Source organism: Myiozetetes cayanensis, unplaced genomic scaffold (assembly GCF_022539395.1).
Source record: "Myiozetetes cayanensis isolate MyiCay16 unplaced genomic scaffold, myiCay2020 scf21, whole genome shotgun sequence".
Taxonomy (NCBI): domain Eukaryota; kingdom Metazoa; phylum Chordata; class Aves; order Passeriformes; family Tyrannidae; genus Myiozetetes; species Myiozetetes cayanensis.
In genome coordinates, this window is record NW_026087423.1 from 11,873,117 (window position 1) to 11,895,723 (window position 22,607).

The following is a 22,607-nucleotide window of genomic DNA, read 5'->3' on the forward strand; positions in this document are numbered from 1 at the left end:
TATGACACTTTTGATGCACTAAGTATAATTATGCATGGAAGGCGCTTCAGCACCAGTTTACTAACCAAACGTAGAATTGTGAATACTGAACGACTCGCCTCCCACCTTGGTTTTTTTTAATGCCTGTTTCCCCCCTTAACAGGTGGTGAGGTAGTAAAAATAGCCCAGCTGGCTTCTATAGCAGGAGCACAAGGCAGGATCGCTCAGCCAGAGACCCCGGTGACCCTGCAGTTCCAAGGGAACAAGTTCACTCTGTCACACAGTCAGCTCCGCCAGCTCACTGCAGGGCAGCCCTTGCAGTTACAAGGTACTTCTTCCAAAACAGGGAGTTTTCCATTATTTAGGATACTCGTGTTTTGAGGCAACATGGTTGTCCTTATTGCTGTTTGTTCCTTGTTGCTGGTTTGTTAAAGGGGATTTTTCCATCCCTGCTGCTTGTACTGACTGCTCTGCTCTTCCTATTGTCTGGGTGAGACAGGGATGCCAAGGTCGCTCTGGTTTGAAAAATTAGTGTCTATCAAAGGAAAGACATGGGTACTTTCTTTTTCTGTATTTTTTCCCAAATTTTCTTATTTAATTTGTTTTCATATCCATGCAATGCAGCTAAAGTAAGGTGAGGCATTATTTGATATAGGCTCACTGGTGAGCAGAAACAGACAAAACTGAGGACATCCTTGGTTTGTTCTGAAATGCTGTAAATAATACTTCAAGGTTGGTGTGCTTCTGAATTTTGACCCAACTGTTGCCCTGACCTGAATGTTCTACCTACAGTATATTTTGCCTTCAAATTTCCCTTGCTGGTGGTGTGTGTTGCCAGATTTGGGAGAACCTACATATCTTGATTCTGTGTGGCCAACAGAATAAATAGAGGGAATGTCAAGTGAAGATTTTTTTAGTTGATTGGATTTTGTCTAAATTCTGTATAAGCACCTAGATTAGAATGGATCCCCCTATGACAAGTAACCCCTCGTTAACTGTGAAGATTTGGGTGTTTCCCTCCTATTAGATGTTGTGGCAGATTGGTGGAGTGAACTTGTCTGGGAAAATTGAACACGGTTTGAAACAGCAATGGTCAGTTTGCCAGAGAACACTGTGTATTGTTTTCCACTCTGTCCAACCTGACGTGCTTTGAAATCCTCCCCTGCAGGGAGTGTCCTTCAGATTGTGTCAGCGCCTGGCCAGCAGTACCTGAGACCTCAGGGCCCGGTTGTCATGCAGACAGTGTCCCAGGCAGGAACTGTGCAGAATGCTCTGAATGCTTTAGGAAACCAGCATCAGACAGGTGTCCCAACTTCCTCAGCAGTGACACAGCAAGGTGGGTTTTCCTCTGTCTAAATATTCCGTTACTAAAATCACGTTGATATATAACTCCAAATTGTTACAGATCATAATTCCATAAGGGGGGTTCAGGAGGAGGTAAACTATGAGGCAAATCCTTCTCATTTGTGCATGATGTGTACTGGAGATTTTAGATAATTTTTAGTAAAAACTTGGGAGAGCTTGCAACTTTATTATAGATGTATTTTTATTTGCCAGTTTTGTTAAAGTTCAGAGTTTAGTGGGAAGAAGTGAATTTGAAATACTTTGCTAATTTTTGCAAAGAAATAATAATCAAGGGTGATTATTTTTTATACTGAGAATGTCCAACAATTGTCTCCATTTTTCCACATTGATTTTGCTTTTATCTAATTATCTTCTCTAGTTGACCAAACTATAGTTTTCCTTTCCCTGAGGAAGTGTTGCTTAGGTGTTTGGCACCTTGCTACAAATGTGATCGGTTCTTTGCTTAAAAACACAGCCAAGATGTTGATCAAAAATAATAGAGAAATGAATGCATTTACAACAAAACAGTAGATTTTTAAATTATATAAATTTAAATACAGCACTAGGAGATCACTCACTGGAAATGGCCATATGCTGTAAATTTTTGTGGATATAAACCATTCCCTCAAAACAGACTGCTTTCTGTTCCATTTTGATGTATTAATGTGTAGGATACTACTGAGATTCCATTGTATAGTTTCATCAGTTTGTAGATACACTGAATTGATATGTGTTCTGAAAAATCTCAGATGATTTGTTTAAGATAAATTAGAGTAATCTTTTCCTGAATTAGAGTATGACTTCTAAATGTTAATGCATATTGCACTATACATGACATTTTTATTAAAGTACAAATGCAGCAAGCCTTTGTAGAAGGCAAAGTAAAATTTGATTGCTCTATCTTGGATTTTTATGAAAACAATTAGTGTAAATATATGTCAGATAAGATGGCTAACAAAGAGCAGATTTGCAGTACCCAGTGGACATTTAGACTAAAAATTTGTGTGCAAGGATGAGTTCATAGCTATGAAACGCCTTCTTATTGCAAATAACAAAGGAGAGCAATCTTCAGAAGAGTAAATATATAAACACAAGGTTTATCCTCAGTTTGTATTCCAGGTAGAGCTGCAGTTGCCAATTTGCCCTCTGGTGACATGGGAGCAGTGTTAAAACCAGCACCTACACATGGACAGTCACAGGTACTCCATTTTTATTTTCTTATGGAAACACAACTCTTCAGAATCAATCCTAAGTCCATGTAATAGTTGGAAGCTATAATTTACAAAGCTGGAATTAATTAGGAACTTTGATAATTACCAAGTAGGTAAAAACCCCCACTTTTGTCAGTGTTTCAGATTGACAGATCTGATGCATTTTCATCCATAACCCATAGTTTAAAATAAATTCTGGTGTATAAAAGCAGCTGACAGCTTTCTTGTGTTGTGATAGCAGACAGGTTCTTTTAACTGTAATATATTGTAATTATGTAGCAATGCATAAATTAAGGAATCATGAGATTTTCTATGTGGTTTGAACACAAAGGTAGTTGGGCAAATTTTAATAGATTTCTAACCTTAACAAGTTTTTAGAAAAGATACTCAAGCAACTTATAAAGCATCAAGAAACATCAAATATATATCAAACTGTGCAAGAACCTGCACCTAATCTATTAATGTGTTAATTGAAGTGTCCCAGATATAAATGATTAATTTTGTTGTATTTCCAAAGCTATGAAAATGCACTTCAAAAAAATGAGAAGATACTGAACTAAGACAGAATTGGCTCTCTAATATGAATTGAATTTAGCTGCAATCTGCAAGTGGTTTTTGAAATTGATACCTTTTGTGCCTGGTCTTAGGTCATCTCACAATGTGAGATGCTGGTGGGATAAAGCACACAGTACTCTGGCAGCTTCATCCTAAAGGAACTCATATTCCTCAGTGATTGTGATGAGCAGCAAATGTGTTTCTTTCCAACTTTTCTTGGCGCAGGAGACGTTTGAGGAGAAGAACCGGCTCCTGAAGGAGCGCCTGGACAGGATCTTTTCAGGCAACGAGCGCCGTTGTTGGCGGGCCCCGGTGTACGGCAGGGACGTGCTGAGCGTGTGCTCCTTGGCTGGGGAAGGGAAGCCCTCCCAGCTGGCTCCCAGTGAAGGCAACAGCTGGAGGTGGGCTGGCTTCGTCAACTGTTGCCTTTCTTCAAGTGCCTCCGGAGGAACAAGTAACCCTTTGCAGGAAATGATCCTGAGCTTGGTTCGGCAACGAGAATCTCTAAAGGATGTTGTTAACAGGTAATGGGGGACTCTGCCTTATAAACCTTTACCACGTCTAGTTATTTCTAAAACACTCCTTTTCAAAAAACCCGTGTTTCTGTTCGTGAGCTTGTTTGGTTTAGACTGATTTATTTTGCAGTAAGTGATGACCAACATGAATGTAAGAATGACAGTCACTTCTGTTTCATTTGGGGTCTTTATTATAAAGACTTTTCAGTGTCTCATTCCTAATTTCAAGCCCGAATTCAGCTGCCCATACTTAAGCTTACAATCTTACACTTTAGATTTACTTGTGAGGAGGTACCTCTTGGAGCCAATGAACAAGAGTTAAGACCCAGAGATGCAGGCAGAAACTAGTTTAGCCAAAACTGACAATATGTAGTGGGTAGCATTTGACAGGCTGAAAATTATTGCTGCATGTGTGATTATAAATGCTCATTTTGTGTGTAGCTTTTTAAACTGGTATTCCCTTGTTTTGATGCTTTCCACAGGGCTCTCTTCGTGTTGCCAGCTGCAGTTGCTGCTCCCCCGTGTTTGTATGTAGCAAATCCTCCCCCTTCCTACAGTCACAGACTGAAACTCCTCAAGCACAGCCTGAGGCAGAAGGCAGCTCCACACTTGCATCAGTTGCAAAAGCTGACAACTCCTCACTTGCTGCAGTTCCCCGACCTCCGACTGGTGCAGTATGACTCAGGTAAAGGAGGGCATTTGCTGACAATACATCAGTAATTTCCTGTGCAACAGGAAAGGAATTCCTGTATAAAACCATTATTTGTTTTCTTGTTTGAATTATAGGAAAATTAGAAGCTCTGGCTGTCCTGCTTCAGAAGTTGAAGTCTGAAGGGCGCCGTGTGCTGATTTTGTCACAGATGATTCTGATGTTGGACATACTGGAGTTGTTCCTGAATTTCCATTTCCTCACATTTGTGAGGATTGATGAATATGCTAACCAGGAACAACGGCAGGTAAGTGTGCACTAACGGCCACTGGTACAGCAGTATTTGCTGCTCAGGCTTTTATAAGATCAAGGGAAGGAAATTTGCCTCATTTCTTACTCAGTTTGAAACACTTGGACTTGTTTCAAGCTTTCAATAAAAACCTTTGACTGGTTTTTTTATGGAGCTATATTGAATTTTGTTTGGTATTTTCTTTTGTGTGTGTGTTTATTTACTCCTTCCTGTGATTCCATTTTTGTAGGAGCTGATGAAAATTTTCAACAGAGACAAGCGCATTTTCTGTGCCATCCTTTCCTCTCACAGCCGCTCCACTGGAGTCAATCTTGTTGAGGCAGACACTGTTGTGTTCTATGACAATGATCTAAACCCAGTGATGGATGCAAAAGCTCAGGAATGGTGTGACAGAATTGGGAGATGTAAAGATATCCATATATACAGGTAATGGCTGCAATCAGTGACTGCTCTTTAACATGCTGCAATGAAAGGTTATTTCAGATAGTGCTGCCCTGTATGATCTGGAATAAAGTGGAAACCATGTGAAAACTTCACCTCACTTCAATATAAAAGATGCCAGGGTATCATAGGAAAATGTGTGTGAGGTTCAGCATCAAATACCTGCATGGGTTTTGTCTCTTAGTCTACATGGAATTTTTCAAGTGAGATCTTTTATGTTGTTGGGGTTTTTTTTTATTACATGAATTACTAAAAGAAAGCTTTAAAGTGGAGGTGGTAGTGTGGTCTTTTTGGGTCTGTACCAGAACTAAAAAAAAAAAAACCACAAACTACAACATTTTAAAAGTCCCGTGTTGCTCTCTAAGCAATTTATCATTTTGTTTCTGAAAGCTGATTTGGAAATGACTTACCAGATTTCTATACTTTTCCTTTTTTTGTTTTTAGGCTTGTCAGTGGTAATTCTGTAGAAGAGAAACTTTTGAAAAATGGCACAAAGGACTTGATCAGAGAAGTAGCTGCTCAGGGAAATGACTATTCAATGGCCTTTTTAACACAGGTAAGTTAATATTCAGAATACATTGAAACACCCGTGTTGCAGGGTGTTTAATAAATTCAAGCATCTGTGCTGGAGTGTTTAATAACAGTTTAGTAAAAGTCTGTTTGGGCTAGAATTAAATAGCAAGCATATTGGATGTCATGATTGCTTGAACTCTCAGTGTTTGGGCCACATTCTCTCAAATACTGTCCATCTGCTTTTGTTCTGTTACTTGCACAGTGATGCACAGACTCTGTGACTTAATATATTCTGATTTCTTCACCCTGCTGCAAAATTCTGCAGAGCTTGTGAGGAGGAAGGTTTCGAGAGCTTTAAAATGTGAACTATACAGTTTGGGCATTTAGAGAGAGAGGCTCTCAGTTGCTGCTCTGAAGATGCATGAGACAGTTACTGCACTGATGAAGCCAGTCCATCCTGGCTGGCACTCCCAATGTATTAAAAAATAGAATGCTCTCAAAAGCTGAATTAATTTCTCCTTTTTTTCCCTTCTATTTATGAAGCAAACAATTCAGGAATTGTTTGAGGTTCATTCTCCTATGGAGGATTCTGGATTTAGAGTGAAAGCAGAAGAATTTGTAGTACTTTCTCAAGAGCCATCTCCAGCAGAAAATATTTCACCTAAAGTTGCAAGACCTTTCATAGAGGTAACTATTAACATATACATTAAAAATACAGCTGTGCAACATTAGTATTAAACAGCTGTCTAATCTCATTTTATTTGGGTAAAATCCCATCGGTCTCTTTTTCTGGTGGTTTTGTATTGTTTTGTCATTCTCCTTGTGACAAAGCTTCCAAAAGCCCACAGCTGAGTTTTCTGCTTTCTGGGGACTGTTCCTCTCACTGCAGCAGAGCCTTACTCCAGAAATCTGTGTTGCATTTCACTGAGCTTCCTATGGGGTTTCTCTCCATGTTTTTGAAGTCTTAATTATTTTCAAATTATGTTCCTTCGGAAAGGCCCTCAACAGCATTGAACGAGAGGACGAGGAGTCGAACGATCACTTACGAGAAATGGGATCCGAGTCCAGCATCGAACCTTTCATCTCAGAGCTCTACGAGACAAAATACAACGAAGAGCCCTCACAGCTGCAGGAGTTGGTTGCTGTTGTGGATCAGGTACCCTGACTCTCTGTGAATATCTGGTTAAAAAGTAATGTGTAGTTCAAACATTTCAATTTCTTTGCAGTCTGGCCTCAAAGCAACTTTGTTGCCTCTGGGATTGATACTCACGTGAAATGGATGGGAGATCTCCCACTGATTTAAGATGTTAAGCATCAGAGAGGGAGATGAGTTTTAAGGAGAGCTTTGATACTTTAGATAACATTTCTTTTATCATCCTAAAACTAACGTTTTTCTCCCCCTTGGTATGTTCTCTCAGCTGACTCCAATTGAGAAGTATGCTTTGAATTATCTGGAGCTCTTCCACGGTTCAGTTGAGGACAATGAGCCACGGTTGAATGAGGTAAAACAACCGATCTTTTCCGTGTTGTTCTGTCACAGAACAACATTTATTATATTTTCAGTATGAAATGAAAGTTTCTTCAGTGATGTGGAATATATTGTAGGCGCTTCTGTGATCTTTTCTTGCTGTAACTTATGAAGAGCGTAATGTCTTACAGAGAGCTCATTATTTTGGGATTCTCTGGTTTAACCAGGTGTCAGTTCTTAATTTCTTTTTCATAAAATGGGAATTGCATTCAGCCTGGCTCAGCAAATATTTGTTGTACTCCATTGATAGCGGGGGAAAAATTTCATTAATTTCGGTGAGCCTGTGTTCTGGTTGTCTTCACTCTTTAACTGAAATTCTCTGATGGCTTTATTTTGATGGTTTAAAAGCCCTCAACAGAGACCAAGAAATATCATCTAAATGATTGTGAAAGTATGTGTTAAGAAATTGCTATATGATTTCTGAAAATGTCAAAATTCAAGGAGTTTGTCCTTAAAAATACAAATTGATGACTTCTAATCCAGTGTCTGTTACTGCGTAAAGTTTCTAAGGAGTCTTACTTTCATCTAGATGGAACTGAAAAATGCAAAGAAAGCTTGGGAAATCCAGCATATGAAGGAGTTAAAGGAAAAAGAGCAAAAAATGCTTTGGGAGGATGAAGAGGAACTTCTGACCTACACTCGAGAGGATGCATACCACAAAGTAATTCCTGATCAGTCTTGTTTTTTTCTTACAAGTGTATTTCCTAACAGTTACTCTGAGAATATCTTTTTCCTTGGGGGTTCAGTTGGATCATTTGAACTGTGTTCTCTTTCTGCTGTGCAGGAATATGTCTATGAAGGCCCAGATGGACAAACTGAAATTATGCCGGTACGTAGAAGTAACACCAGGCAGCCTAACCAGGCTTTTTATTTTCTGGAAACATAAAGATCAGCAGAGATTTAATATTGCAGCACTTACAAATTTTGTTCTGTGCAGCTTTGGACTCCTCCTACTCCACCCCAGGATGACAATGATATCTACATAGATTCTGTTATGTGCCTGATGTATGACACCACCCCTATTCCGGAATCCAAATTGCCTCCAGTGTATGTCAGGAAGGAGCGGAAACGACACAAAACAGATCCATCTGGTAAGTGTTTGTTCAAAACTGTTCTGAGATGTATTGCTGCAAGTTAAAAAAATCAGGGGATTTTTTTGTATCTTCTGCATGTCTGGTCCAGCAAAGATCAAATTTGCAGGTTTGAAGAGATTAAATTCATGTCTCACCGTGGCCTTGAAGCAACAGAATCACCAGAAGGCCCCATTCTTATGATGCATCTTCTATTTAGGCACATAGGTGTCCTTAAAGGCAGTGTGATAAAGCAGACATTCTACTATATCAGTTTAGACAAGGCTGGTCTGATTTTGTACCAGGCTCTGTTTAATTGCTCACTCTGCTTTGCAAGGGCAGTGTGGAACACTCTGTACATGTAGGAGCATTTTGCAGCTGCAAGTAGAGGAATCAAAGAATGGCAGTATCTGTTTGCCAGTGATGTTTTATTTCATGTCTAAGCTGCAGGTAGGAAGAAGAAGCAACGCCATGGAGAGACGGTTATTCCACCTCGTTCGCTTTTTGATCGAGCAACTCCAGGAATGTTGAAAATGCGCCGGGAGGGCAAAGAGCAGAAGAAGAATATCTTGTTGAAACAGCAGACACAGTTTGCAAAGCCTTTGCCAACGCTTGTCAAACCAGCTACTGAGGCTGGACAGGATAATCCAGAGTGGTTGATCAGCGAAGACTGGGCACTTCTGCAGGTCAGATGACACCGGCATTTTCTGTTGTTATTATGTTGCTATTCTTGTACTTTATTTCTGCAAGGTTATTTCTAATTCTTAATGGTTAGTTTGGCATTTTGCTGACATAACTCAGAACAGATTGCCTGTCATTTGTGTTCCTCTAAGGAGGAATTTAAAGCTAAACTACAAAATGTGTGATTGTGCTTTAGAAACCACTTACTGTTACGCTTCAGAGTAGTTGTGCTGGCTGGACACAGGATAGCACATCTGAGGTTCTCCTCACTTTGGAGAGGAGGGCAGCACTTGAATGGCAGCTTCTCTTCCTCTCACACGAGTCTCCAAGGGTTTCCTTGCACATCAATCTGCATAATAGCACTTTATGTTTATTTATTCTCTGTGAGTGCAGATGAACACAGAGCCTTAGCCCTGAGCTATCTGTCTCATTGTGGTAATGATGTGTGGACATGCAGATAAGGGTCGGTCTGGAAGATGGGTAACCATTTGTCACCTGAAGCTTTTGTGCCTTTATCTGTTGCAGGCAGTGAAGCAGCTGCTGGAGCTTCCTTTAAATCTTGCTGTTGTGTCACCAGCACACACTCCCAACTGGGACCTTGTCAGTGACGTGGTGAACTCGTGCAGCAGAGTCTATCGCTCCCCAAAGCAGTGCCGGAACAGATACGAAAATGTCATTATTCCACGGGAAGAAGGAAAGGTGAGTTTACACAGAGTGACGCCTCTCTATTTTTTACCTTAAGTTTGTAGAGTTTTTTTTCCTTATCTCCATAAACACTTGTGTTTTTTTTTTTTGTTAAACGTTTCAACAGTGTAAATAAATAACTTTTAAAAGATTTTTAAATTATTCTCATCAGGATTTCCACTTATTTTATGTGATTTCATTGAAAAGAAAAAGCACCTGAACAAAATCTTCCACAAAAGATCATCTAACTTTCCTTCTTATTTTACAGCTAATGTACGAAGCTAATCCTAAAAAGAAGACAAAAAGTATTTATAAGGTGTGCATTGGTATTCTTTCAAAATCAAATCTAGACACTGTGGTATTTAGCAGCAATGGAGGTGGGCAGATAATTCATATGAGATCCATGTTGAGTGTTACTTGAGTTCTGAAACATCAATTAAAATTCCAAATTTATTTTTTCTTTCTTTGTTGATACAGTGGATTGACACCAGACTTCAGCTTTTGGATTTGATAGATAAATTTTAGATCATGCAAGAAGTTTGTGATTTCACTTAAACTGTAGTGCGTATTTTTCCACCTAACAACCACCATGTAACTTATCCTGATGATACTTTAGATCTGTAAGAACAAACTTCATACTAGAGTCTAAGTGGATTACAAATATATAGTGAATTTGATGCCTGAAACACCTTTTAGTGAATGAGGATGATAGGATGCTACAGAAACAAAAATCAATTCCATGGCTATGAACACCTTCTTCCAAACCACACAGCAATTTAGTGACAGAGCTGGGCAGAGAATCTGGAACTTCTGCTGTAGTCCCATTCTCTGACTGATAAGGAGGTTTGTCCCTGACTGGCAGTTTCTGCTTAGGAGGAGCCAAATGTTAGAGTGGCATGGTGTGTGGATGTTCATAACATGGCTTTGTTGGGAGAGCAGTGCAGTGATGGTTTTGTTTCGTTATCTTACGTGTGCGCTGTGCATAACTCTAAACTAATGGGCTCTTGGTTTGGGTACTGAATTAAACTCGCAAAATCTAAACTAAAGCAAAGATTCTTTTTCAAATTAGAGTTTGCCATTTTGTATGTCCCCAAGTGCTGATGCCAGTGTGACCGTGGGAACTGCTCCTTATTTTGCTCTTTCTTTATATATTTCCCGTAGAGTTTTGTGTAACAGTAAGTTATCAGTGACACGAGGCAGGAACCACTCTGTGATAGATATGTTGGAGTACGTTTTTAAATAATCTACAAGCGCACCCTGTGTTTATACATAGACAGAATGCCACGTGGGTGTGTTTGCAATTGAAAGTTGGTTTGTTTTCTTTTTTTTTTAGACTAAAAACAGCCGCCCACTCCGTACCAATCAGATCTATGCTCAAGACGAGGGTGCAACCCACACGCAGCTCTATACTAATCATTTTGAGATGATGAAAATGATTGCAGGGAAAAGAAGTCCACCTATCAAACCTCTGTAAGTTTACCTGGGATCACTTGATCTCCCTGTTACCACTACAAGAATTTGCCCTTTCTCATTAAGAGCAGCACAGCACTGAGTTGTTTTTTTTTTTAAAATCTAATTTATATCCATTTACCTGAATTGTAAACTTTCAGTGTCTATGCTGTTTAGTAGTACATTCTTTTCTATGTATCTTCCTACAGTTTTTCTGTATTTATTTTTCTGTATTTTATTTTTCTGTATTTTATTTTTCTGTATTTTATTTTTCTGTATTTTATTTTTCTGTATTTTATTTTTCTGTATTTTATTTTTCTGTATTTTATTTTTCTGTATTTTATTTTTCTGTATTTTATTTTTCTGTATTTTATTTTTCTGTATTTTATTTTTCTGTATTTTATTTTTCTGTATTTTATTTTTCTGTATTTTATTTTTCTGTATTTTATTTTTCTGTATTTTATTTTTCTGTAATTTTTTTTCTGTATTTTTTTTCTATATTTTCTGAGGACTTCTTAAAATGTGGGTCTGTATGCAGGCTCCAGTACTGGTGGGGGTATCATGAAAACTTCACCAAAATTGCAGTGTCATAAGCTAAAATGTTAAAAATTAATATTGGTTTTAAGGTTTTTTCTGTCTCAAATAACATGGTTTTGCTCGATTTCAGGCTTGGCATGAATCCTTTCCAGAAGAATCCAAAGCATGCATCGGTGCTTGCAGAAAGGTGGGCACTCCCCATCTTACAAGTTATGAATTGCTTTAAAGTGCTGTCTTTCCTTTCTTTTTGAACTTTCAGTTATTTCTAACTATTGTGTGCTTTGCCTTATCCTTGTTTGCAGTGGAATCAACTACGATAAGCCACTTCCTCCAATCCAAGTCGCGTCGCTCCGAGCAGAACGCATTGCCAAAGAGAAAAAGGTATGGTCTCCATCTCAGCTGCACGTGGGACTGAAGTCATTAAAACATTAGACAGCACAGGAGGTATGAGCAAAGCTGCCTCCTGGGACAAGTTTGGTGGTGCAGTGGATGTTGTGAGCAGCTGCAAATTGTTCACATACTGGGCTTTAGGTATCCAAGGCCCAAAGTGGGACTTCTCCTCGGACCTGCTGTCACTCAGGTGCATTAAACAACAAGGAGCATCTTTTTGGGAAAGATATTAAACACATGTAGAAATCTTGGTTTATTGTTGACCATTCTGTAGCCTGCTTTCTTATATTATTCAGAAAAAGCTACTTGTCCTTGCTTGTGGGTGGTAAGTTGCTTGCTGTGCTGTTCTCTAAGCCTATAACCTTAATATAGCTTTGTGGTTTGAAACTAGTCAGGGCATGTAACCTGGGCTTGGAGAGTGAAGGCAGATTTGTGAGCTGTCTCTGCACACACTCATATAATATGTGGTTAGAATTAAAGGGGGATTGTGGTTAGAATTAAAGGGGGTTTTGTTTGTTGCTATTTATTTTGTTTTTTAAAAAAGCACATCCTGCTTGTTACACACCTGAGGACTGAATCTCCCCTTTGCTTTGCAGGCGCTGGCTGAGCAGCAGAGGGCCCAGCAGCAGACAGGCCCCCAGCCCCAGCAGCAGCAGGCGGGGCAGCAGCCAGCACAGCAGCCCACGGTGCAGCAGGCACAGGCCCAGCCTCAGCCACAGCCACAGGCACAGGTAGTTCAGCAGCCACAGGCAGTGGTGCAGACTGCAGTCACTACTGTGGCCAACACAGCAGTATTGGTAAGAAAGGGAGAGCTTGGTGTCTCTGATGTAGTAGCTTCAGCTCTTCTGTGTGTGCCGTATTTGTGTCGGATTTGCTCTGGAAAGTGAGAATTTTAGGTCAGTATAGTGAGATAAAAGGTATTTCTTTCTTTTTTTCTCCTGGCTATGTTCTATTTTCCTCCTTTATGAAGAGTGTTCGTACCATTGTAGCTATAGGTGTTGACATTCTGAGGTGGAAAAACACCATGCAAAGATTTTTTTTCCTTTTTTCCGTTCAATTTAAGGAAGTCTGAGCGAATACATTTACACAGTCAGTGAAAAGTATTTATACAGAGAACTTGGAGAAAAAAGAGAATATAGCTGTAAGAGCCACTCTGTTAAAGGAGCTTAAAAAGCACAACTTTATTTACTTTTGCAAGGCAAGTGGAATATTGCATTATATCATGGTGCATTTGCACCATCATGCAAATTTTCCATGTCTTCCTTAAATCTAGAGTCTCATTTTGATGAATCTGATGACTGGTCTGAGACTTTTGCTTTAGAGCCAATCCAGTTTGCACACCAATGTGTGCAGGCAGTGGTGGTTTGATTTTGCTTGTTAAAGGGCAGGACTGCTAGCAGCTTTTGCAGAAAGACACAGAGGATGGGTTCTGACCCATAAGTATTGCTATGTATCTAGTGCTCAGTGATGCTCCTGTGTGAGGGCTTGTCTGTGGTGTGCCAGAGTAAGATATTGCTCCCTTCTTCTGCAACAGGGATGTCAAATGACCAGTGTTTGCCACACACTGGACTGGTCTAGAACTGTTCATTAGCGTGGCAGAATCCTAATCTATACATTAGCTGTTGTTTGGAATCAACAAAGAACTGCAGAAATATCTGTGTGTTCTGTTGCATTTTTCTTATTTTGTCACTTCTGGACTACACTGTTGTGTTAAACAGCATGATTAGAGTGAGAACTGTGTTCAGTTTTTTTTCCTGTGGTTTTTCTGAACTCTTACTTTAATTGTCTTCTAATTAGGCGGGCACCATCAAAACAGCAGTTACGGGCACGAGCATCCAGACTGGTAAGGAGACTTGATAATGGGACGCTGGAGATATTGGGACATTTGGATTTTTGCTTTCAGAACCTGCCATTTAATCCTGGCTTGCTTTCAGCTACAGTGAGTGGAAATGTCATCGTGAACACCGTTGCTGGGGTCCCTGCTGCCACCTTTCAGCCCATCAATAAACGTCTGGCTTCACCTGTTATACCTGGAACGTTGACTGTGAGTAGATCGTGTCTAGTTGTGTCCCTGGGCTGATCTTGGTTGCTTGATTTATCAGCGTATCCATTTTCTTCTTTAACTTTCCACGTTGTCAGAAATTCTGCTTCTGGCAAATTTCATGTGCATCCTGGGGTTCTGTATTCAACCCTTCTCCCTTACCAAAGTATCAGAACACACTGGAAAAGTTAATCAGAAAAAAATGCTTAATACTGTTCAAAATGGTTTGTAGATGAGTGCTGTTAAAAGCAATGTATTATGTCACGATCATTTTCAGACTGTAACCATTTTGTGCTTTGTTAATTATGATATTATTACTTTAATGGTTTAGGACTATGGAAGATAAAGCAAAATATTGAAAGGTACTAAAATCAAATTTCTGTAATGGAGTAAAGTGTTTGGTGACCAGCCTGTTTGAAAAAGATTTACCCAGATGCTGATTTTTAAGCCACACCCAAACAAATCGAAGTGTAAGAAAGATTTGGACCTTTTTCACTCTTGTGTTTGTTTATAAAATTGTACGGTCCAGAAGGTTTCAGAAGGTTTCTGTGAAGGTTCCCTAGCTTTCTGTGAGGCCCTGGAGGGCGTGGGCCATGCTGAGTGTGTTCCTTTGCAGACCTCGGGGGGCACGGCGACCGCCCAGGTGGTTCACACGCAGCAAAGAGCGGCAGCAGCGCCCGCCGCCTCCAGCGAGCTGGTGACCATCGCCTCCACCCAGGGCGTGCGGGCAGTGACCTCGGTGACAGCGTCCGCCGTGGTGACCACCAACCTCACGCCTGTGCAGGCCCAGACCAGGTCCCTGGTCACTCAGGTCACACCAGGTAACGCTCGTGCGTTCACGGGGCTTTTTCCCGGGGTGCGTGAAGGGCCCCGGAGTTTCTGTGCGTTGTTAGATCATCGCAGCCCCACAGTATGGAGGGTCTGGAACACAAACAGGCTCTGTGATTTTTAATTTCCTTTATTGTTGGTGTTCAGATTACATTTCTCTCCAGTGTTTCTGGATGAAGTCTTGCAGTAGAGAGCTGCTTGGCCCTAGGCATTGCAATTTGAAAAGATTATTAACCATCTAGCAGTAAAATGTTAGAATTGACTGTCTCGACTAAAAACCATTTTGAAGAAAGGCACATGTATTTTATTATTTACTCTGCTTTTACATCATTTTTATGCTAATGCATTGTTATTTGTAGTAAGTCCACAAAGTGTGCTTGAGCAGAAAAATATGCATTTTAACAGCTTGACTTTTCGGGTGAAGTCAATGAATTAAATGGAATGTTGAAAAGCTTTCTTCAGAGCATTTTGCTTTTTCTTTATTCACAGCTACACCGACAGTCCAGCTGTCTGGCAAAACCATCACCCCTGCTCACTTCCAGCTTCTGAGGCAGCAGCAGCAGCAGGCTGCTCAAGTGCAGGTCCCACAGATCCAGGCTCAGGCACAAGCCCAGTCTCCAGCTCAAATAAAAACCGTAGGGAAATTGTCACAGGTGAGGAAATGCTTCTGAAGTACCAGGGCACATTGCTCTCCTTGTTCCTGTGAGCTTCCTTAGCAGTGTGTGTTGTATCCTGTTTCCTTGGGCTAGAGAGAAATGTATTTCTCTTTTAAATGTCATCCTACTAAAATTGCATGCAGGCAGTGAGTCTGACAGCCCTTGCCATAGTACCACTAGGGCAGGATGTAAAGCACTTAGTGTTACTCATTAGCAACCCATTCTGTATAGGAGTTACATTCTTAGCTCCTTGATTTTAACTATGCTCTGGTATAGAATGTTTTCCCTTTTAAGCTTCTGATTCCTCTGCATTTTTTTCCTGTAATGTAAAACATTTGAAAATTACGGAAGTGTTTGGTTTTTGCAGGAGCAGCTGATCAAGTTGCAGAAGCAGAAGCTGCAGCTCCCCCAGCAGCAGGCAGGGCAGCAGACCCAGCAAGGGGCACAGCAGCAAACAGCACAAGTGCAAGTGCAGCAGCAGCAGCAAACCCAGCAGCTCACTGCAGTGACAGCCCCTCGCCCTGGCGCGGTGCTCACGGGCACCACTGTGACCAACCTGCAGGTTGCTCGTCTCGTAAGTTGGCTTTGACTTTGCTCAGTGTTTGAACGGTGTTAAACATCTGACTTTGTTTGCTGGTTTAAATGAGCTGGGTGCTGATCATTCATACACACAAGTGCCCTTTGCATTGCTTGAGCAGTACAAAAGAGACAGCTGTAACATAAATAGCTTTACATTGCATTTACCCACTGATACCATCTCTGAGCTGTCTCACTGTACAGGAGCCAGTATATTTAGAAACATTAACAACTATCACTTTGTTGTATGCAGCGAATATTTTTGTGCGAGTACAATAATCTTCATTCCTTACTGCTTAGACTCGTGTTCCTGCTTCCCAGCTTCAAGCACAAGGACAGATCCAGGCCCAAACTCCACAAGCAGCCCAGGTTGCTCTGGCAAAGCCTCCGGTGGTGTCTGTTCCAGCTGCCGTTGTGTCATCGGCAGGAGTCACCACACTCCCTGTTACTGTTGCAGGCATTAGTGTTGCCATCGGGCAGCCACAGAAAGCAGCAGGTTTGTGAACAGGCTTGCTAAACTAATAAAATTTTAAATCCCACTTCTCTATGTTTTAAGTAATGTCTTCCGTGGGGCACTCACACTTTTTCAAAAGTGAAGTTGTAGAGGTTGCATTCCCCTTTGTTTCAGAAAAGAGGGTTATTCTTACTCCATTTAACCTGGAGGTTGGCATGATTCTTTAGCCATATGTGGTTGGGTTTTTTTTTTTAAATCTGTGTATGACAGTAGATGAACAGGTAGAATTTTAAAAATAAAGACATAGTGATGTCATAATTTTTTTAAAATGCAAATTGGAAATTAGAAGAATTGTATTCCATAGCAGTGTCCTATAACATGGACAGAATTTTTCCAGTAGGAAGATTATTGTTAGAACATGAAGTTAGCTTATTCATACCCTCAGATAAGAAATTCTCTCCAGTGTCAAAATGCATATGTCTTATTCCCATTAAAACCAGTGGGTTATTAGTGCTCAAAGCTATGCAGATGTATAAGCCTATAAAAAGCAGAATCTGTGTTTGCAAGCTGTTATTACTGAGGCAAAGCAATACTGTTACAGTTCTAATTATTTTTGTGATTTTCAGGAGGCCAGACAGTAGTTGCACAGCCACTGCATGTCCAGCAGCTTCTAAAACTCAAGCATCATCAAGCAGCACAGCAGCAGAAAGCAATCCAGCCCCAGGTTGCACAGGGACAAGCAACTGTGCAGCAAAAGGTACAATTGTTGGCTCTCCCATTAAGTTATGCAGTGCTTCTGTGGCTGAAAGACTTTGGCTCTGGATGATGAGGAGACTCCCAGAGAGTCAGTCAGGATTTCAGGGGTGAATCTAAAGTATATCTAGAGAGAACAGGTGCTCATGTGCTTAATTATTTTTTCAGTAAGATGGTTGGTTGGTTGGTGTGATTTCTTGTGCCCCAAACAAAGATTAGGATTCTCTTTATTCCCTTCGAATATTCCCAGAGATTTTGACTGCTTACAACTACAATTTGTGCAATATATACTTTCTCCTGAGATGTCATTTTCTCATGTGCCATGAGAATACCATGATCATGAGAAGGCCACCTCAGTGTGGCTTTTTGGAAGTGAATTGTTGTATGAGTGCTCTGTGTAAAAGAGAACCTTTTCAGTAAATACATTAATTAATTCTGAGTACTTGTATAAATGCATGAGAGCTTTCATCAAGTACTCATTTTGTTATTACTAATCCTGGGAGGATTTTTTTTTTTTTTTAATGAATAAATGTAATTAATCTTGTTAGCAACATACCTGTTCTTTTAAATCTTTTGTAGTCATTGATGCCTTTTTTCGTTTCTCTTCTGCAGATAAATGCTCAGCAGGTTACGGTCCAAACCCAACAGCAGACTTCACAGCAACAAAAAGTAACTTATGCCACACAACCTGCCATTAAAACACAGTTCTTAACAACTCCAATTTCCCAAACCCAGAAACCAGGTGGAACCCAGCAAGTGCAGGCCCAGATTCAGGTACAGGTAACACAGGCTTACACCTTAAACTGTACTGTGGCTGGAGAATTGTAAAGATGACAGGTGAGGTAGCATTTTAGCACCCACTCATGTTAATTCTAGTCACACCTTCATTTAACTTGACTTTTTAAGAACATTCATTAGTGCTGAATATGTGGCCTTAAAGCAGGTCAGAGGCACTGTGAGCTGTAAGTTCACCTTTCCTCCCTGAAATAAAATCAAGTCACTGCTTTTTATTAAGCAAGAGATTCCATACAGCATTTACTAAGGAAAATTCAGCCAGAGTTCTTCCTGTTTCTGGCAGCCAAGAGTACAGGTGACAGTTCACTGATTTAGAACTGAATCTTTCTAAGCAAGGAGAAAAAGAAGGGGGCTAGAAATCAGAAGCTTACTCCTTCAAAAGTATATCCCAGATAATGTAACCCATTAGAACTTGTGTGCTTCCTTCAGTTTTATGGGTAGGAGGAAATGAGTATGTTGTAGTTAAGTTCTTCAATTCACTGATTTCAAATGTTTTACAAACATTCAGTCTCACTGAAATGAGTAAATGCCAAGCTACAACTTACCATGAACTGGCCTTTGGAAGGGTTTTCACTCAGTAGCAGTTTTGCCAGTTTTGTTCTATTAATAGTTTTTTATTTTGACCAAATCTTTCTTTATTTCGTGTCACTGCAGGTTGCAAAACTCCCACAAGTGGTCCAGCAACAGGCTGCTGTTGCCAACATTCAGCAGATGGTTTCGGTTTCCCAACAGGTGGGTTTTATGCTTGTCAAACATGGCAGTAGAAATGTGGAAAGCTCATTTATTTGGAATGTGTGTATTTTTCACCTTATGTGTGGAATATTTGTGTGGAGTATTTATGAAGCATATAGCAAGTGCCATTCTGTAAAAATGAGTCTTGAATACTTAGCTGTTGCATAATCTCTAGTCTGAAACTTTTGGTAGGTTTGTTTGTTTGTTGCTGTGGATAAGCTGAAAAACAGATTTTAAAGAATATTTTTTTGAGTTTGAAAGAATTTTTAAAAATTGGTTTCTTGTGGCGTATAGTCAAGATAGCAAGGAGTGTAACTAATGAGCACCACCTGAGCTTTTTCTACAGAAATTAGGACAAATTGAAGGTTACAAGTTGTTTTGTTCCAGTTCACAAAGCTGTGCCAAGTGCTTTGTGAAAGTCAGAACGGTGTAGTAGCTGTTCCAAATGTGGTGTGGGCAAGAGAAGGTCAGATGGTTTGGTTCCCCCTCCCCTAATTACCAGGCAGTTTAATTAACACTGTTCAGAACAATGTCATCCAGATCGTTAGCAACATGCATAACTTAGGCAGTTGATTGGCAGGAGTGATTTACGTTTGGATGGTGGAAGAAGTTTTTGCCTTCAGTGCACAAAAATCTGAGCCAATCTGCTCTTAATCTCTCACAGTTTATTGTGCAGTGTTTTAGTGCAGAATAAAATCTGTTACTGTTTATCTTAAAATGATGATAAAGTGGTATAAGCTGACTAATAATTAGATGTGAATGCTTCAAGGGCAGGGTAGACAGCAGGGAGTAGAAACCTCATCAGTCAACACAAGTTGAGTTGTCCTTTGTAGTCAGTAAGAGCTCCTAGATCATTTTCAAAAGTCACCAATGTTGGCATAACTCTGGGAGTGTGGGAGTCCGTGGTAAAAAAGACAGTTTCCCTCCCACGCACACCAGTGACATCAGTGGCAGTAGGATTAGGCCATGATAAGTACTTTTAAAACTGTGGTCTTGATGTGTATGTGGCATTCTTTTTACCTGCATTTTTAGTGCTTCCCACTGGATTCCTTTTGGATCAGTCAAGAGGTAAATTTTCTCCTGAAGAAGCCCTTGTAGCTTTGTTTTGCTTCTGCATCTGACAAAGGCAGCTGAAGCTGCTCAGTTTGCATTACCTTGTCCTCTGAACAAGGAGATGTTGATTTTTTTTTTTTCCTCCCTTGCTCTGGATGGAGTTAAGAAAATTAGATTTCTGGATGGAGTTCAAACTATTCTGCCATGAACTGGCAATAGAGGCTGGCAGCTGTAGTCTGAAAGGGTGATGGCTGGGACCGGTGGGAAGCCTCAGTGCCTTTATTTATTGTCACAATATGGGTGCAGAGTCAGCATTTTAACCTCTTTGGTCCTCTGTCTGTCCCTCTGATCTTTTCCCTGTTCCTTCACTTCTGCTTCTGCAGTACAGAGATTTCCTGTGTGTCCAGTAGGGTTTCTATACCTTCCATCTGTGTTCTCAATGTGTCTGAGGGCTTGTCCTTGGATTTGCACTGCAGAGGTCTGAGTTACAGGCATGTTGGCTCTTAGTTCTGATTTATAAGGCTCTAGAAAATGTGACAGAATGGTGTTTCTCGGTGATCTCACAGAGCCTGTGTTCCCAGAGCCCCTCCCAGCCTTCCTGCTTTGTCCAAGATGTTTGTCAGTTAAGAGAGAAAATACCTAAATAAGTAGGATTCCCTCTGTAGAGCAGAAATGTAACAAATGCTCATTTTAATGCCCAACTATTCTTTTTTAATTGCCATGTCATCCTGATGTCTAGGTGCAGGCTCAGCCCCAGACTGTGACGCTTTCTCAGACGACAGCAGGTCAGCAGCAGGTTCAGGTGATCCCTGCAACAACTGCCACTGCTCAGGTCGTCCAGCAGAAACTGATCCAGCAGCAGGTGGTGACAACAGCGTCTCCCCAGGTTCAGGCTCCAGGTGTACAGAACCCAGCCCAGGCACCAGCAACACCCGAGGCCCAGAACCAGCAGGCCAAAGTGCAGATGAGGACGCCGACTGTCCAGATTAAAGGCACCTACTAAACCAAGCTGAAATAACGCAATAACAGGGAATCAGCGTTTCTTGTTTGCCGAGACAAGTGAGAAGCTACTCCAAACATCCAAATGAAGACAAACCGCCTTTATTTTTATTCTTTTTTTTTTTTTTTTTTTTTGTAGCAGAAGGTTTCTTGCTGGTGAACATTTAAACATGGAAACTCATATAACTTCAGTGTATTAGCAGCTGTTTAGCACTCAGAGATGTCACTGTGTACAAGATGCGTTCTGCCTGTGTTCTCTGTGCTCATTCATACCAGACAAAGCAAACAGTACTTAGGTCGAAATTCTGCCCAGCTTCTCCAAAGTGAAATGGTGATAATGCCATAAATGTCAGTAAAATCCATCTGTGTTAACTTCCCACACCTGCCCATGGGAATATGCAGCTCTTTGCTGTAGTTCAGTGTGTGCTCAGTAGCCACAGTGAAGCCACACAAAGAACCAGGTGTGGCTGATACAGCACAGTATTTTCTATCTGTACAAAAGCTGCATGGTATTCCAGAGGTAAATTCCTCTGGAAGATCTAACACAGATTCGAAGTGCTCCCTGCAAAGTTCAGCCAGTAAATGTGAAAACCTGTAAGTACGTGTAATTAAAAAGGAAAAAAAAAAGTTTCATTCTCCATTTTTGTAAGTCTTTTAAAATGTTTGTTAGTAGTTTTGTGTACAGTTTATTGAATCACCCAACCTGTGTGCTCACTCTCATATTTCACTTTAAGATAATGGATATTTTAGGCATGAATTGAGGTAAATACTGTGTTGATAGTAGTTGTGTACTGAAGTGTAGCCCATTTTTTTTTTTTTTTGTAAAAGAATTGTTCAGTGGGTACAGCTAAACAGATGATCTGTAGCTGTTTCTCATGGGACTTCTGTCATGGAAAATCTCCAACTGATAAAATTTAATCTCTCAGCTTCATTCTGCTCTCGCAACATGTTTAAATGTTCAGTACTTTTTACTCGGCTTTCAGCTCGGGGGGGTGGGGGGCTGGGGGAAGGGAGAATACTGAAATTAAATCTGAGACTTAATTCTTCAACAGTGTAAAGAGTAAGATCTAACTTTTGTACTATTCTTTTACTAAAGCTAACGATGAATGTATCTTCAGGTGGGTATTTTGGATGTGAACAGAGCGTGGCCTCTTCCTCCAAATCAGTTTGCCTTATTGTTATGGAGAAAAAGAACAAGCAAAAAGCTGCATAGAACTGTGGGGGTTTTCTTTACTATTCTTGTATCCAATGAAAAACCCTTCGCAAACAGCACTGAGTGAGGAATCAAAAAGCTCTTGGTGGCTTGAAGGGATTTACTTTACTTTGGCCACAAAACTGCGCAATGTGTAAAATCCAGACTAAATTACAACATTCCTATTCTGAGATGATTTTAAAATTATTTTTCCATTCTGTGATCGTTTTTAGGAGGGCAGCCTGTTTAAAGGCAAGAAGAGCATATCTCGTTTTTACCTCTGTCTGTCCACACGTGTTGGTACCTGGCAATCCACATGGCTTAAACAGGAAAGAACACTCACCAGCTCCTTGGGTTTAGGATAGGTACAGCCCATTCTGTTCACATCACGAATGTAAACATCGGCTCAGGCAGCGTTCCTGGTTTTTTTATTTTATACCTCTTTTGTCCTGCATACTTTTTTTTTTTTTTTCTTGGACCCTCAGGTCTGCAAACACAAGGGCATTTGAGTTTTTTTTAAAGCTGTTTTTGCGTGCAGTAGTGTTCTCCTGACCCCGCCGGACCACTGGTGCCGTCACCTGAACTCCATGGCGAGCCACAGAGCTGGGACTGCTGGCAGTGGAGCGGTTTAAAATGCAGAGCAATTGCAGTGGTAATGGATAGTGACACTGT

At 40.5% G+C, this 22,607-nt stretch overlaps 1 protein-coding gene across 1 annotated transcript in view; it reads left to right on the forward strand.

Moving 5' to 3' along the window:
- LOC126641456 (E1A-binding protein p400-like) overlaps positions 1 to 21,674 on the forward strand; it is a 45,071-nt gene extending 23,397 nt beyond the window's left edge. Inside the window, 31 exon segments of the mRNA XM_050318177.1 lie at positions 143 to 307; positions 1,148 to 1,315; positions 2,431 to 2,522; positions 3,315 to 3,613; positions 4,087 to 4,289; positions 4,391 to 4,560; positions 4,793 to 4,989; positions 5,449 to 5,560; positions 6,061 to 6,204; positions 6,515 to 6,673; positions 6,936 to 7,019; positions 7,575 to 7,706; positions 7,830 to 7,874; positions 7,983 to 8,136; positions 8,560 to 8,801; positions 9,322 to 9,495; positions 9,749 to 9,796; positions 10,814 to 10,950; positions 11,597 to 11,653; positions 11,769 to 11,847; positions 12,453 to 12,653; positions 13,654 to 13,699; positions 13,791 to 13,900; positions 14,514 to 14,718; positions 15,215 to 15,378; positions 15,749 to 15,955; positions 16,258 to 16,453; positions 17,038 to 17,168; positions 17,777 to 17,938; positions 18,614 to 18,691; positions 20,484 to 21,674. Of these exon segments, the coding sequence (XP_050174134.1) occupies positions 143 to 307; positions 1,148 to 1,315; positions 2,431 to 2,522; positions 3,315 to 3,613; positions 4,087 to 4,289; positions 4,391 to 4,560; positions 4,793 to 4,989; positions 5,449 to 5,560; positions 6,061 to 6,204; positions 6,515 to 6,673; positions 6,936 to 7,019; positions 7,575 to 7,706; positions 7,830 to 7,874; positions 7,983 to 8,136; positions 8,560 to 8,801; positions 9,322 to 9,495; positions 9,749 to 9,796; positions 10,814 to 10,950; positions 11,597 to 11,653; positions 11,769 to 11,847; positions 12,453 to 12,653; positions 13,654 to 13,699; positions 13,791 to 13,900; positions 14,514 to 14,718; positions 15,215 to 15,378; positions 15,749 to 15,955; positions 16,258 to 16,453; positions 17,038 to 17,168; positions 17,777 to 17,938; positions 18,614 to 18,691; positions 20,484 to 20,747 (4,625 nt within the window). The 3' untranslated portion in view covers positions 20,748 to 21,674.
- Positions 21,675 to 22,607: the final 933 nt, after the last annotated feature.